We start from the raw sequence: 17,133 nt of genomic DNA on the forward strand, positions 1-17,133 counted from the left end.
AACCCGATCTGGGATGATAAACAGACATTCTCCTTCTTATCTAATACATTTTGCTTATGTTGGTGATGAGGCTACACAACGTTCCTGTAGATTGTTTTGGTTGTGAAAACATTTTTTGCTCAACAGTAATGTGCATTAATCTGCTTCCTGAAATGAAAGTATCTGCCCTGTTTCGCTGCTGACTGTCGCTCCTTCTCCCCCTTTACACACGGAGTGAAGGGAGAGATGCGTTCTCATAAGAGCATACTGACAGTTGAGCAACATTTTAGAAATGTAATTGTGGGAAAGACATAGTCGTTTTAAAACAACTACTGTTAAGAGTAGAGTCTCAGCCTTGTGTTTACTGTAAAAATAATTTCTGTCAAGATGGAGGAAATGACACCGCTCTACAAACGGATGATGAGCCAGGGGAACGGAGAGGAGCGTACTGGCTGGGGTGAATACAATGGGGCGTTTTTGTAGGTTGTTACATTTACTGTTAGATCAATTGCATTGCTATCCAGCAACAATATCATATTTAGAGTTAGCACTCTAGCTAATGTGTTTTTTTTTATTTTTTTTTAACCTTTATCCAATTTGCACTTTTGAGTATCCACTAAGAACAAATTCTTATTTTCAATGACGGCCTAGGAACAGTGGGTTAACTGCCTGTTCCTCGGTCAGCAGGTAGCCTAGCGGTTAGAGCGTTGGGCCTGTAACCAAAAGTTTGCTGGTTTCAATAACCGACTCGACAAGGTGAAAAATCTGAGCAAGGCACCTCAACCCTAATTAGCTCCAGGGGTGTCGCACTACTATGGCTGACCCTTTAAAGACAACACATTTCACTGCACCTATCTGGTGTATGTGACAATACATTACATTTATTTATTTGTATCATTATGTAGCAAATAGCCTAGGACAATATACACAAACATGCAGGCAAATAAATCAAACGAAAATTAGATTATTCTGGATCCTATTTTGTTATTCCACATCAGAATAACTATCATGCTTTCCCTGAGCACGGGAGATGAAATGTCTATAATAATGTCTCTTTGCACTGCATAGTCAGTCTGTCTTCCCTCTCAGCTACCTTGCTTCAAAGTACCGCCATTTGATCCTGGATTCACTGAATGACTTATTTTATGAGACTTGTTGGTTGTAGGCTAATGTTCTAGTCGTATCCCATAATTAGTATTGGATAATACCTCCAGGAGACCTACTGGGTGTGTGGATGTTTGTTCCAGCCCCAGTCTAACACATCAGATTCTACAAATCAGCTGCTCGACAGGACCTTGTTAATCTGACTCGGTGCAGAAATCAAACGCCTGCACACCCAGTGACCTGGTTCTCCAGGTGGAGAGTTGACCACATGTTTATACACTTACTGTGCTGTGTTTGACTTGAAGGATTTGTTCACAGTGGTATGTTGGTGATGTTATTAAGTATCATTGTAGCAGGTATAGGTATCGAAGCCTTAGTTTGTGATCTAGCTAATGATCAGCCCATTGGGCCAGCCTAAACAAATGCAGATGGGCAACCCCATGCTTCAGCCATCTATAGCCTAGCAGCCCAGGAATCATCAACTAGTTTCAGACGCAGGCTAATTAAAACAAACAAAAAATTCATTTTTTTTATTGAGCGGATGGAACATAATGACTAATAATTTGTAGACTACAAATTGACCACAAGAAGTCCAAACAGATATGTTTGACTAAAACATAATTTCAAACCTTGCTAACATTTGTGTACGATCACGTGTCTCTCTCTAATGCATGGGAATACTTGGGAACAGTCTTCAATTCAACTTCATGGAACCAGCAGATACCCTGACAGTGGAGATGGTAAAGCTTCTATCTCCTGCTTTTCCCACAGGCGTTATACAAAGACACCTTCAATGCTCTTCAGGAGTTGTTGAGGAATATTCTTGCAAGAGACCTGAGTCCAGACGGACTCCAGAGTGTATTCAAGGTAAGTTGGTGATAAGAAGTATACGCTTAAATGTTGACTTATTTATACCTTGACCTTAATCTCCACTTTGACCCCGTATTTGGTTGTCCTCAGCACATTGAGGAGTGGTTGAGTTCTGGTCAGGGTCATGAGAGGGAGAGGGCGATGATCACCACCTCTCACATCCTAGAGTTCTACTTCAACAACCTCCACGTCAAAGTGAGTCAAACTTCTGCAAACCCTTCTTTCTCAGGTAATATTTGGACCTTACTAGCTGAAGCCTTACTAGCTGAGTTCTGTAGACATGAACTAACAGCAAATATCGCTGTTTGTGTTCTTCAAAACGTTTGAGATGCCATAATGTTCAGTAGTGTATCTTATGAGCTGACCAATGTTTGCAGTGGTTCTAAAGGCCATTTGGTAGGAATATGGGGCTTGTGGTACCAGCACCACAAAATACTGAAGGACATGGAAATAAATCATCCAGAACTCCTGGAGAAGAGAAGTTGATAAAAGTGCTTCTTTATTGTTAAAGGGATTCTTGGGGATTTTTGCAATGAGGCCATTTATTTCCTTTCCCAGACTCTGGTGAACTGAACTAGAAGTCTATGGGTATCTGCTAGCAGCAGCCTTGTAGATACCAATATACTTTGTCATTGCGCTAAAGCTAGTTAGCATTGGCTTGCGAAACAACCTCTAATTTCCTTAATACTGGACACAGAGTCATAATGGTATCCACAAGTGGGGGAAGTAGATACTCTTTGCCAAAATCCTGAAGGATCCCTTTAAACGTGGAACCAACCCATAGCCTTAATCTGGGTTTTCTGTCTTTGTAGAACATGGTAACCTTCCACAACCTGGGTTCTCTCCTGGGCCGCCTGGCCCCCCGATGCACCGACCCCAACCCCCTGGTCCGCAGGGCAGCCATCGACTGCATCTACACCCTGCTCTACATCCAGCTACGCTACGAAGGTAACACACACACACACTGTCTGTTTAGTTTCCTATTCTCTGGCGACCAGCTTAACTCCCCCAGCGACCAGCTTAACTCCCCCAGCGACCAATACAGCCCATCTGTGAGCCCCTTTAATACGGGGAACTCTGATTCCGTTCCAAAGGGCACCCTATTCCCTATATAGGGCCCTTAAGGCTCTGGTCAAAAGGAGTTGGGCGAATGGGCTGCCATTTGGGAAGCACACCTCTGTTTGTGTGGCATTCCGCTGGGAGGGAGATTGCAGTGTGTGGAGCTCAGCTGCAGCTGGTCTCATTGTCTCCCTGCCCTGGTGCTAGGCTTCTCTCTGGACTATAAAGACGACTCTGTGGAGAGACTGATCACACTGAGGGAGAGCATGGACAACCCAGACCACTCTGTCCTCTACAAGACCTGCTCTGAGCTGGCCAAGGTGAGGATAGGAGAATACAGCATTACATAGTCAAACATATTTACACATGTTTCACCTTGGGTTTCAAAATTCTGGTCAACTCTTTCTGGAAAACCTGAGAATTTAGGGAAAGTTACTGGAATTTTGCAACTCTGCTTTCATAATGTGTGTCTTTATTTTGTCTGTCTTTTCCCCTCATCTGTGTAGATCATCAGTAAGCGTCTGCCCCAGCAGCAGCTCAACACTCTGATCTTCATGCTGATTGAGGGGCTGGTGGACTCCCAGTCTAACTGCTCCAGAGCCTCCAGTGTTCTACTCAACACCCTGCTGAAGAACAGAGGAGCTGGACTACAAGACCTGGTTGGCTCTCTCTCTCTCACTGGCTCTCTCTCTCACTGGCTCTCTCTCTCACGTTCACCCCCTCTAAATGATTTGTGTGTGTCAGGTATCAGAGATGCTGGAGGTGCTTCACATCCGTCTGCAGATGATCAGTGAGGAGCAGGTGAAGGTGTCTGTGGCCCAGTCCATCCTCATCCTGGCTACACAGCACCTACAGACTGTCATCAACACACTCATCTCCTACCCCCTGCCCTTCGACAGGTGAGAACCATCTCTCCCTCCATCTCCTTCCCCCTGCCCTTCAACAGGTGAGAACCATCTCTCTTCCTCTCCTTCCCCCTGCCCTTCGACAGGTGAGAACCATCTCTCCCTCCATCTCCTTCCCCCTGCCCTTCAACAGGTGAGAACCATCTCTCTTCCTCTCCTACCCCCTGCCCTTCAACAGGTGAGATCCACCTCTCTTCCTCTCCTACCCCCTGCCCTTCAACAGGTGAGAACCATCTCTCTCTTCCTCTCCTGCCCTTCAACAGGTGAGAACCATCTTTCCCTCCATCTCCTACCTCCTGCCCTTCAATAGGTGAGAACCATCTCTCTCTTTCTCTCCCTCCCACCCTCCATCTCCTACCTCCTGCCCTTCGACAAGTGAGAACCATCTCTCTCTCTTTCTCTCCTCCCTCCCCTCTGTTCAACAAGGAAGATTCCTCTGTCTTTGTTTCTCCATTTGACATGTTAATTCTCTCGTTCTCTCTCTCACACACACACACACACGCACACACACACACACACGAGTGAGACTCCATGTATCTTCCAACCAGTAATTCTGGAGAACTGATGGATTTGGGGAAAGTTTTAGACATTTTGCAGCCCTGTGTGTAGTAGCAGTGGAAATGTTTTCACTGCCTCCCATTCAAAGTGATCCCTACCCCTCATGGTCACTTCTCCCTGTGTGATCCCCAGTTGGAGCTGTGAGATGTGGATTGCCCTGGGGGCAGACAGTAAACTGGCCTCTCAGATCATGGAGATGCTGATGGAGAAGCTCAACATCATGGTGCCCTATGTGGACAAGAAGGAGTCCATGATGAGAGGAGGCCTCACCAAGGTGGCCACCAGTCACCCTCTAGCTGTGAGTAGCAGGATGTAGAGTGCTATGATGAGACTGTAGATGTCTGGGTAATGGTGTTTTGCTAGGTTTTTTTGTGTCAAATGTACAAGTCTGAGCAATCATTTTCTATGCTATTCTATTGTCAGATGACCTGTGCCCTGAAGGAGATGATGCTGAACGGGCAGAGCCAGGAGGCGGTGGTGTCCCTGTTCCCCCAGCTCTTCAGCTCCCTGCTGGTCCGCCTGGGCTCCAGCGTGGGGGTCACACTACCCAAAGACATCAACAGCTCCGGAACAAACAGGAAGAGCCCCACCAAACTGTCCGCCGGCTTCGATGTGTGCGGGTGGGTTAGGAGACGACATACGCTAGCTAGCACATACTGTATCATAAGACACACAGTCTGGAGTGCAGGGACACTCCATTAGATTATCTGTAGAGCCACTGTTTAGAAAATAACTAAAGGTTAGGTCCTACAGGGGCCACATATACCTCCCAGAAAATGTGATTACGGAGATCATCCAAACATATAAAAAGTAAATATACACTAAGTACTGGTGACCTACTATATGAAGTTATCAGTACAGGTAATGAAAGAGTAATGACAGTACCTGTTTCACTGATCCTAGTTATTACCATACAATGTGAAGTTGTGAAAATGTAGTTTAATGTCTGTGTGTTCCTGGGTCTGCAGGGTAGCGGTGGAGGCGCTGCGGATCCTCCTGGCCCGGGCCCAGCTGGACCATGTAGTTAAACCCCTGGACCAGGAGGGGGCCTGGGACAAGATGAAGGACCCTCAGCAGCACATCACCGGGGTCACCCTCCTCGCCAGGTACACCCTGACCCTGGCTTCATGTCCACATCCTGGTTCAACCCTAACCTCAGCCCTAACTCTTTCTTCATGATATGTACAGTATAGCCACCCTATATGCTGTACCACTTAATGTGAGAGGTGTGTTTTCAGGGCCATGGCCAAACACGCAGGCCCTCGTCTCCCGGCCATAGTGGAGTGTCTGTGCCCCTGTCTCAACAACATCTACGAGTGTCAGAGGGTCACTATCACAGCCTTCTTCTCTGAGGTGAGCCGAGCCCAGGGCCCACTGTTGTAGGTCTGTAAGGTGAGCCGAGCCCAGGGCCCACTGTTGTAGGTCTGTAAGGTGAGCCGAGCCCAGGGCCCACTGTTGTAGGTCTGTAAGGTGAGCCGAGCCCAGGGCCCACTGTTGTAGGTCTGTAAGGTGAGCCGAGCCCAGGGCCCACTGTTGTAGGTCTGTAAGGTGAGCCGAGCCCAGGGCCCCTGTTGTAGGTCTGTTGCCGAGCCCAGGGCCCACTGTTGTAGGTCTGTAAGGTGAGCCGAGCCCAGGGCCCACTGTTGTAGGTCTGTAAGGTGAGCCGAGCCCAGGGCCCACTGTTGTAGGTCTGTAAGGTGAGCCGAGCCCAGGGCCCACTGTTGTAGGTCTGTAAGGTGAGCCCACTGTTGTAGGTCCCAGGGCCCACTGTTGTAGGTCTGTAAGGTGAGCCGAGCCCAGGGCCCACTGTTGTAGGTCTGTAAGGTGAGCCGAGCCCAGGGCCCACTGTTGTAGGTCTGTAAGGTGAGAGCCCAGGGCCCACTGTTGTAGGTCCGAGCCCAGGGCCCACTGTTGTAGGTCTGTAAGGTGAGCCGCCCAGGGCCCAGGGCCCACTGTTGTAGGTCTGTAAGGTGAGCCGAGCCCAGGGCCCACTGTTGTAGGTCTGTAAGGTGAGCCGAGCCCAGGGCCCACTGTTGTAGGTCTGTAAGGTGAGCCGAGCCCAGGGCCCACTGTTGTAGGTCTGTAAGGTGAGCCGAGCCCAGGGCCAACTGTTGTAGGTCTGTAAGGAGGGAATATGGTAGAATGTCCACCACCACACTGATTATACCTATCCAGACCCTTCACATCTGCAAACATATAAATCCTGTGTCACACCAAGCAATTTGGATAAAATTTCTGTTGCAGATGCAAGTGACATCAGCTTTGCTGATACACAAAGCAATTCAAATGCAATAGAAATGCATGCAACCTCCAACCCTGTCATACATCATGGTATCATAAATTATTTGTTTTGCCAAACGTTTGGTAATTGTAACATAATCGTTATAGACAATGCTGGCTGTAAAATTGAGCTAGTTAGCGAAAATGTTGCAGTTTTGCCAAGCTACTGTAACTAGCTAGCAAAACAAGTTAGCGATGAGCTAAGTTAGCTAGCTAGTGCAGTTCATGTTGGACAGAAATGTCTGGGGGAGGAGACAGGTTAAAGAAGGATTTTTAAGCCTTGACACAACTGAAATATGGATTGTATATGTGTGCCATTCAGAAGGTGAATGACCAAGACAATATAGAAGTATCTTTGAACAGGGTATGGTAGTACAGTAGGTTCCAGGCACACTGGTTTGTGTTAAGAACTGCAACTCTGCTTACTAAGCTAACATTTTGTTGATGTATTTAACCCCTTAGTTTAAGCACTAAACTATCTCCATTAAGTTCCATGTATTTTTTTAAAAAGTGGTGCACGGCTACCTTCAGACTCGTCTTATGAGGGTTGTGGACGTCCTGGAGCGAAACAACTGACATGTACGTGTTTGTTAGGGTCATATTAGTGTGTAGCCCAAACTGTTCAAACACTACAGACAGAAGTTGGCAGATCGGATGTACCGACTTCAGACGAGTCCCGGGATGCTTGTGGGGGGGGGGTTGTAAGGTAAAACATGGTGTTGGAGGGGGGGGCTACCCAAATCCACTCTAGGGGGTTGTAGATGTGACAGAGTTAGGATGTCAAACTGGACATAGTGGATTTACACTATTATAATACTTAGAAGGGATTGCATTTTAATTGCCGTTGTCACCAGGAGTCAAAGTAGTTTACATTTCATTTGTTGTGCTTTTGTAGGTCTCCTTCATGTATATCTCAATGTACCGGCTTCACACTGTGTTCTGTCTATGTGGGTAACGCTAGTTGCTTCACACTGTGTTCTGTCTATGTGGGTAACGCTAGTTGCTTCACACTGTGTTCTGTCTCTGTATGTAACGCTTGTTGCTTCACACTGTGTTTGGTCTCTGTGTAACGCTAGTTGCTGAACCACCACGTGGTGACAGAGCTGATGATGATGGATGTCCTGATGAACAACATGATGGAGCGTATCTCTGACCCCTGCTGTACCGTCCGCATGCTGGCCATCAGGGGGCTGGGGAACATCGCTGTGGGATCACCTGAGAAGGTACATATGGAGAGGGGAGGTGCTGGCCATCAGGGGGCTGGGGAACATCGCTGTGGGATCACCTGAGAAGGTACATATGGAGAGGAGGTGCTGGCCATCAGGGGGCTGGGGAACATCGCTGTGGGATCACCTGAGAAGGTACATATGGAGAGGGGAGGTGCTGGTTGTCAGGGGGCTGGGGAACATCGCTGTGGGATCACCTGAGAAGGTACATATGGAGAGGGGAGGTGCTGGCCATCAGGGGGCTGGGGAACATCGCTGTGGGATCACCTGAGAAGGTACATATGGAGAGGGGAGGTGCTGGCCATCAGGGGGCTGGGGAACATCGCTGTGGGATCACCTGAGAAGGTACATATGGAGGGGGGAGGAGAGGTGCTGGGGAACATCGCTGTGGGATCACCTGAGAAGGTATGACTGATTAATCTTACCTCAATGTGGCAAGGATATACTACAGAGCAGGAGCAATGAGTTAGCCAGATATATTTTATATACAACCCAAAATATATATTGATTTTTCTGGTTCATTAAGAAATCTGAACTGTGTTTTTGGTTGAATCAATTAGACCATGCAAATTTTTAGCTTCTATAAAATAATAAGTGATTTCAGAATATTTAGGCAAGTTATCTGGCTAATCCTACCTTGTAGTATATCCCTCTCGTCTAACCAAGACAGCAGCAGAGGGGAACAATGTTTCAGACATATGCATCTCTATGTAATCACAACCTATACCAAATCTATTTTCTAGGTAAATAAGTATGCCAAGGAGCTGCTGGCTGCTATGAGCTCTGGGATGGAGGAGAAGGACGACCCTGGGAAACGCATCACTCTGGAGGCCATGTCGGGTCTGTCCAAGGTGCTCCTCTACCTGGACAAGAAGAACATCCAGCTGCTGGTCGTCTACATCTTCATGAAGATTAAACCCTTCCTCGAGAGTGTGAGTTGAGCAGATACACACTTCTGTTGTCATGGTTACCACCCTGCCGCAGCCCACTGTTGTCATGGTAGCATTACCACCCTGCTGCAGCCCACTGCTAGATTGCCTCTGAAGCTAAGCAGGGTTGGTCCTGGTCGGTCCCTAGATAGGAGATCAGATGCTGCTGGAAGTGTTGTTGGAGGGCCAGTAAGAGGCACCCTTTCATCTGGTCTAAAAAAAATATCCCAATGCCCCAGGGCAGTGATTGGGGACAATGCCCTGTGTATGGTGCCGTCTTTCGGATGGGACGTTACAGGTGTCCTGACTCTCTGTGGTCACTAAAGATCCCATGGCACTTATTGTTAGAGTAGGTGTGTTAACCCTGGTGTCCTGGCTAAATTCCCAATCTGGCCCTCATACCGTCACCTAATCATCCCAAGCTTACTATTGGCTCATTCATCGCCTCCCCTCTCCCCCATTGCTGTAAATGGGAATGTGTTTTTCAGGGAACTTAACTGGTAGAGTTTGGGTTCAATCAAAATAAATAAAAGAGGTGAATCCTGGTCCCTGTACATTGATTCAATGTCCAGTAGCTTTTGTGTATTGACTTTATTACTTTGGGGCGGCAGGTTCAGTGTGTTTTGATATTTTAACCTGAGTGTCGTGATCGCGTTTGGTTTGGTGTAGGGGGACAAAATAAAGTATGTAGAGCGTTGTAACTGAAAGGTTGCTAGATCGAATCCCCAAATTTGTTCTTAACTGACTTGCCTAGTTAAATAAAGGTAAATAAAAATGAGAAATTACTGAAACGTTGCAAGGTTGCCCTCAAATAATAGGTTTCTTACCTCAGGGGCCTTTTGTAGTTAATAACATAAGACATACAGTTTAGGGTCTTTAAGCTTATTTGAACTATTCCTGACATAAGTCCAGCGTCTGGCACCTAAAATATGCTTTTCTCTCTTGGTAACTCCCCTACCTGATAGATATAGATTAAGGTGAAATTACACCAATCCCTGACACGGAACCCAAACCGGCTGCAAGCGTGCTCCATGGTGCACACATTTATTTTGTCAAACGCCATCACGACACACAGGTTAAAATATCAAAACAAACTCTTAACTCTTAATTACATTCATTTGGGGCAGGTCGAAAAGCATTAAACATTTATAACAATTTAGCTTGCACTTGCTAGCTAATTTGTTATATTTATCTAGCTTGCTGTTGCTAGTTAATTTGTCCTGGGATATAAACATTAGGTTGTTATTTTACCTGAAATGCACAAGGTCCTCTACTTCACACATAAAAACGGTCAACCGAATTGTTTCTAGTCATCTCTCCTCCTTCCAGGCTTTTTCATCGTTTAACTTATATGATGATTGGCATCTAAAGTTTCATAGTATTACCACGACAACTGGCAACAGTTCTTCTTTTGTTCACCCACGTGGGTATAACCAGTGAGGAGATGGCACGTGCGTACCTGCTTCTATAAACCAATGAGGAGATGGGAGAGGCAGGACTTGCAGCGCGATCTGTGTCAGAAATAGGAATGACTTCTATTTTAGCCCTTGGCAACGCAGATGCGCGTGAGCAGTGTGGGTGCAATAATTGAATAACATGGATTCCTACATTTATTTTGCAGCGCGACGCGAGCGGTGTTGTCAGGGTATTAGAGACTAGTGGCCTCTGAGGAGGATGCTTGTGATGGGGCTACATTGTCTGAAACACATTTGGTAGGCTTATTAGGTTTCACTTCTCAGAGAGAAGGCAAGATATATGTTTGATATTTGGTGTTTTGAGTTCCTAGTTTCTCAGGGCCAGATTTCTATCATGTAGAACTTGACAGGATCAAGAAAAGGACAACCTTGTTTCAATAAATGGATGTTAGACTGAGTCGCTCTGAATAAGAAGGGTTTGATCTGCTAAATGACAGTGTTTTAAATGATGATGGGTTTAGGTTGGATCCCTTGAAGGTTCTCTTATGTAGGTCTACTGGTGTGTGTTAATGTTATGATGGGTTTAGGTTGAATCCTCTGAAGGTTCTCTGGTATGTAGGTCTACTGGTGTGTGTTAATGTTATGAAGGGTTTAGGTTGGATCCTCTAACTGCGCTCCTGTACTGTTGACCCAACAGGAGAATGATGAGATCCGCTGTGCCTCCATCATGCTCCTGGGGAACCTGTCTAAGTTTGGTTCAGGAGAGCCTGTGTTCAAAGACCAGATCCACAATGTACTGGTCAGCCTGCTGCTGCACCTCAGTGACCCCAACCTGCAGGTGGTCAAGGTGGGTAACCTCACATCAACACTCAGGCAGTGGACTTGGGGAACTATGCTTCTACAAACTGGTTTGATGTCTGGTATACTATACCTGTTGTCTAGTTTTCTTTGCAGTCCTGTGCTTTACATACCTAGAATTAATCTGATATAGTCTGGTATATGTCATAGGTTCATCTGATTTATAGTCTGGTTTATGTCATAGGATTCATCTGGTTTATGTCATAGGTTCGTCTGGTTTATATCATAGATTAAAGTAAATGATACGTTATTACGTCATGTGGATTGAACTGAAGCAGCCTTTGTGCAGAGACTCAGATGGTAGTTTAAAAGACTGTTTCCTTTCTGTTTGTCTGTGCAGGCGTGTAAGTATGCCATGCGAGTGTGTGCTCCGGTGGTGGGCTCAGAGCTCATCACCACTATGTTCCAGAACCATCTCCACGAGGACAAGAGTCTGCACTACGGAGAGTTCATCAACGACCTCACCAAATATATTGTGAGTTGATCACTGTCTAATACTGTAATACTCTACTCACCATCCACAAACTGGTACAGACCTCACCATCGGCCATCAAAACCAGTAGCAGAGATCTGGCGTCAGGAGGCGGAAATTATTTACCTACTATAGTAAACAGCTTTTTAAATGCGTTGCACGCTATGCAATCACTAGAGCAGTTGCCTTGGAAACCCACCTTGAATAATGTTCTACTACAAAAGGTTAGTTATTTTTCTCTCTTCATATGACAACTGTTCTTTGATCTGTCCCCAGATTCAAGACTTCCCTGGCATGCTCAACTTCTACCACATCACTGTCATCCAGTTCTTCAAAAGCAGCTGGGCCGAGGTTCGGGCCGGCGCTGCTATGTTTATCGGTAGGTAGGGAAACTGGTTAGTGGGATGTCTCTGTTTTCTTTGATCATCTCTGTTTCCTCAACTTCACTTCACCTCAACACCAGGGTTGGGTTCTATTCCATTTCAATTCAGGAAGTACACTGAAATCTCAATTCTCTTCAATGCTTTTCAGTAAGGAAAATTGGAGTTTAGTTTACCTTGTGAATTGACCTCAACCGTGCTCAACATGGCTCTGCTCTGTCTTAGATTCTGTAGCTCCCTTTAGACATTCATGAGTTAGAAAAGTATTAGTCATTTTTCAGACAGTGTTCTGTTATTAATATTGGATAAATGTCATAATTAGTTGTAATTTTCAAGATGAATATCAGTGAAGCTGTTTGCACAAACCAAATATTCTCTCTCATTTACCATGGTAGAGATTTTCACTTAAATATTTATCTAATGAAACATTAAAGTCCTTTATTTCTTTGTAGGTTTCCTTCTGGGTAATCTTCCTGAGGAATTATTCTCTCACATCAACATGGGGAGTGTGACCAAAGGTAGGCTGTTTCTCTAGTTCTGCTTCCCAGTGAGTTGGGCCTGTTGGAACGGTTGTAGTAGTCTGTGTGATGAGTACTCCTTCCATGTGATATTACTGTCACTAAAGGTGCTTGTGTATGTCGGGCCAGGAGTTATTCCTGCTCAGATCCAAGGGATCAGGGAAACCTCCTCATACTCATTGTCTTCTGTCTGACCAGGGAAACCTACCTCATACTCATTGTCTTCTGTCTGACCAGGGAAACCTACCTCATACTCATTGTCTTCTGTCTGACCAGGGAAACCTACCTCATACTCATTGTCTTCTGTCTGACCAGGGAAACCTACCTCATACTCATTGTCTTCTGTCTGACCAGGGAAACCTACCTCATACTCATTGTCTTCTGTCTGACCAGCGTTGCATAGGAGTAATGCCACCTGGGGGAAGATGATGACCTCATACTGTGTTCTGTGTGTGGTGTCTCCCAGGTCTGGTCATGCTGCTCCAGGACCCAGACCCAGTGGTGAGAGTCAAGGCAGCTGAAGCTATGGGCCACTTCCATTGAACAGACACACATCCTGCCTGCCATTCATTACTTCATTAGCTGTTTTAGAGTTGTTCGTGTTACTGTTTTCAACAAAGATGATCTGGTACTTCACATGTTGACAGTGCAACTTGAATTAGTCCTTGAAAGTATGTATTAGTGACCAAAGACTGTACCTCCATGTATAGAAGAACATGCATAGCACTTTGGAGCAGTATTATGAAATCTGACACTTTTTGAATTTGTCTTTTAGAATGTTGACAGTGGGTTAAGTCAATTGGCCAAAGGGCTTGACCTCCATGAGCTTCGTGTTTAGCTGAATTCCAAATGGAGCACTATCCCCTCTTCCCTAGGCACTCCTGTAGACCTGAAGGGATTAGAACGGTGAAGGCAATATGGTAGTTACTTCCTTGGCCTCCTGATGGGATTTGCCTGCTGGATGGAATCTCCACCATATTGGTTATAGCGGTCTGTCCCTTTCAGGTCAGGAAAAGGGGCTGGTGGGGAGGGGCTAGGGGTTGATCTCCAGCCTCCATTCACACTAGTCTAGTGGAACAACCCCTGAAACACACGTAGGGCTGGCACTATTACCCTGTAACCCACGGTTATGGATGAAGACCGTGAAGAAAGTACCGTAGAAAATGAATGTGTGCAGTTAAGTCCCTTTCTTCTGCAATATGGACTCTTAACATGATTTAAACTTTAATGTAGAATGTTCATTCAAATGATGTTAACTGCTGTGGCTCATGCAATGGAATGTACTGTACTTTTGGTAATGTCTATTGAGTTGAATCACCAAATCACAGCACATATTTTACTTCCTGCTTTGGTCCTATAGGTAGACTCGTAATGGCTGCCAGTCCACCCATTATGCCAACGTTGAGTTGAACGGGGACTCCCGTTCTATTCATTCTGTTTCTATGGCAGCACATGCAGTCAGGAACGGAGGAGAAATGTGCGTCTACATTTGTATTTTTTTTGCTATTTCAACGGTTGTTACGGTGACCGCAGTCATTTGGCTGACCAAATTGCCGTCCTACAAAGCTCCATGACCGTCACAGCCCTCCACTTAAGGATGACTGTCACAGCCCTCCACTCAAGGAGGAGCAGTTATCAGCCACGTCCAAGGAGGCTGTCTGTCAGAACCATCCCATGTACCTGTTCTTACAGTTACTCCTGAGACAGAAGGGATTTCAGAGGCTCCCTCGTGCTAGCATTGTTTAACAACAGTACTGCACCCTGAAACACTATAGTAGCTAGTTCAGAAAATGTCTTGTAGGAACAAGAGTTTACTCCTGACCACGAGACCTCACCAGGGGGGAAAACAGGCCCTAGTTCTATAGTTGTACATTGAGGGCCCAGAGTTTCTACTTGTCAGGTCAGGGAAAACGCCTGGGTCACTTTCATTAGGACCTCTCAAAGGGAAATGAATATGGGAACTTAGTCCAGATAGTCCCTCCCTGTTTTCAGTCAGTTGTCTGGTGCCTAATGAATGTGACCCCTAGTCTTTATCTGTTCTTCTTTACCCCAGGTACAACATGTACGCAACCAGGCACTCCCGTGGAGTTGCCACAGTGCCAAATAATCACACCTGGATTTAAATACTATTTAATTTATTTCAAAAATACTGTGCTTTACTTTAACCTGCCAGAGGGGCAGGGTTGGCAGTTTAGCCAGCGCTTTTCTATTGGATCCATTGTGCCAGTAGGCAAACAGAATTAAGAACACCTAATGTACTTGAAATGATTTCAAATAGTATTTGAACCCATATCTACAAATAATAGTTTTACTGGGTAGCTGCATTAAGATGGACGCAATAACCTTTTTCTTTTCACATCGCTCCTCGTCTTCTCTCACTCTTTCTCTTAAAATATGGAATGCACTTCACTTTTCCACTCCTGTTCGTTTCATGTGATTGGGTTAGGGTACTGGTTATAACAGGTTATGAGGTCTAAAGAGGACATTCATGTGATTGGGTTAGGGTACTGGTTATAATAGGTTATGAGGTCTAAAGAGGACATTCATGTGATTGGGTTAGGGTACTGGTTATAACAGGTTATGAGGTCTTAAGTGAGGACTTTCATGTGATTGGGTTAGGGTACTGGTTATAACAGGTTATGAGGTCTTAAGAGAGGACATTCCTGTTCGTTTCATGTGATTGGGTTAGGGTACTGGTTATAACAGGTTATGAGGTCTTAAGAGAGGACATTCCTGTTCGTTTCATGTGATTGGGTTAGGGTACTGGTTATAACAGGTTATGAGGTCTTAAAGAGGACACTGTTCGTTTCATGTGATTGGGTTAGGGTACTGGTTATAACAGGTTATGAGGTCTTAAGAGAGGACATTCCTGTCCTTTTCATGTGATTGGGTTAGGGTACTGGTTATAACAGGTTATGAGGTCTTAAGAGAGGACATTCCTGTCGAGGTTTTACGTTGCACTACTTAATCAGTCTGTCATTGTACACAGTGAATGACACATCCACATGTTTTTGTTGTGTTACTGGTGGATAGAGATGTTTTACTGTGGTAGAGTGCAGTATAGTCACTATTTAATGTGTTGCCTACATTGGGTGAAAGTCCTGGTCCTGAAGTACAGCTGGGTTGGACCTGCGTGTCTGGGTTGTTGAAGGGTTACTGGGGATGATGGCTGTTCTGTTGGACCATTCTTTGTTCATGGAATATTTTAATGTGACATCTTTCAATAATGGACATGGAAAAAGTATTCTGTATGCACACGGTGTCCATTTAAAACGGAAACAGGCCTATGACGTTGATGGAAATCATATTTTATTTACAAAATAAAGTGACGATCCCTATAAAAAGAACTGGTGTCCTGAGCCTTTTTATGTCACAATTGTTCAAAGGAAAAAGCACTAAGACATAATAAATCATATGGTTATTAAAGCGGTTTTTATAAGGGAAGTATGGAGAAAGATGAATATATATATGTGTATGTGTGTGTGTGTGTGTGTGTGTGTATGTATATGGAAAGGTACTTCTATACTATTGAGCATATAAACCGTATGTGGAAGTGTATTTGATAACCTGTGGGAGTCCCCTGCTCTCCTCACAGCATTCATCTGGAAAGGCATCTGCCTGATGGAAGTGAATTGGGGAATAAGATTTAATTGTGTCCATCAGAGCAGTTTTTCTAAATGACTAATGGTTTTTAATATATCTCACTTCAAAATACTGTCCACTGGGTCTCTTCACAACTCCTCAAAAGGAAGAGAGCAGAGTATTGGTTGGGTAGTTTGAAGACTATGCGAAGAAAGTGAGTTTCACCCAGCAGTATTTGGATCTGTAGTGTTCAAGGTGAATCAAACAATTGGTGATGAAGTTAATTTAACTCTAGGCCACGTAATTGATGTTACATTCACTGCACGTTCTCACTGGACACTGTATTCAACTGCAGTCAGCAGATTGGCGTCTCAGGCAGTCTGAGATAATCAACGCCTAATGGAATAGAATACATACCGGCGTATTGAATCTGAGTCCATTTAACTTAATGACGAAATGACGGCTTGTTGAATGTAATGGGCTGAACCTTGATAACCACTCACCCATGTGAATGACTGGATGTCCTCTTAAAACTGCTTCCAGTGACCGCTCTGCATGAGAAACCCATATTGTCTAAATAAGCAATCCAATCTCAAGATCCGTAATGGTGATTTAAAATGATCAGGGTCATCATCGCATTGAATGGCACCGCTGTTCTTCTCAGGCCAACTCAGTTAATTTCAGATAACAATTGGTTTACCGTAAATGGCAGCTCCACATTGTCATGCAGGTCATTTCAAATCTTAATTGACCATCTTTAAATAATGACTTTGAAGGTAATGCAATCATATACTATAGCTGCACTTGAGGAGGCTATGGATTGGAACGCCAGCTAGATCAGTGGTCTGGACAGGAGATGATGATATTGGTTCTTCATTGTCCTAGAGAAGACAGGAGATGGTGATATTGGTTCTTCATTGTCCTAGAGAAGACAGGAGATGGTGATATTGGTTCTTCATTGTCCTAGAGAAGACAGGAGATGGTGATGTTCTACATTG

General features: G+C 45.0%; 1 protein-coding gene and 1 long non-coding RNA gene across 2 annotated transcripts in view; both read left to right on the top strand.

The window, feature by feature from the left end:
• mroh1 (maestro heat-like repeat family member 1) overlaps positions 1–15,338 on the top strand; it is a 36,399-nt gene extending 21,061 nt beyond the window's left edge. The window contains 17 exon segments of the mRNA XM_064946818.1: positions 1,855–1,950; positions 2,044–2,148; positions 2,766–2,901; positions 3,220–3,332; positions 3,519–3,671; positions 3,757–3,911; positions 4,608–4,773; positions 4,899–5,095; positions 5,444–5,581; positions 5,714–5,828; positions 7,832–7,978; positions 8,725–8,913; positions 11,023–11,172; positions 11,524–11,658; positions 11,932–12,034; positions 12,488–12,553; positions 13,020–15,338. Coding sequence (XP_064802890.1) covers positions 1,855–1,950; positions 2,044–2,148; positions 2,766–2,901; positions 3,220–3,332; positions 3,519–3,671; positions 3,757–3,911; positions 4,608–4,773; positions 4,899–5,095; positions 5,444–5,581; positions 5,714–5,828; positions 7,832–7,978; positions 8,725–8,913; positions 11,023–11,172; positions 11,524–11,658; positions 11,932–12,034; positions 12,488–12,553; positions 13,020–13,096 — 2,241 coding nt within the window. The 3' untranslated portion in view covers positions 13,097–15,338.
• Positions 5,835–7,446, top strand: LOC135520942 (uncharacterized). Its single transcript, XR_010452466.1, has 4 exons — positions 5,835–6,014; positions 6,086–6,202; positions 6,252–6,329; positions 6,437–7,446. It is a non-coding gene; the product is annotated as an uncharacterized LOC135520942 (long non-coding RNA).
• Positions 15,339–17,133: the final 1,795 nt, after the last annotated feature.

Source organism: Oncorhynchus masou, chromosome 29 (assembly GCF_036934945.1).
Source record: "Oncorhynchus masou masou isolate Uvic2021 chromosome 29, UVic_Omas_1.1, whole genome shotgun sequence".
Classification (NCBI taxonomy): domain Eukaryota; kingdom Metazoa; phylum Chordata; class Actinopteri; order Salmoniformes; family Salmonidae; genus Oncorhynchus; species Oncorhynchus masou.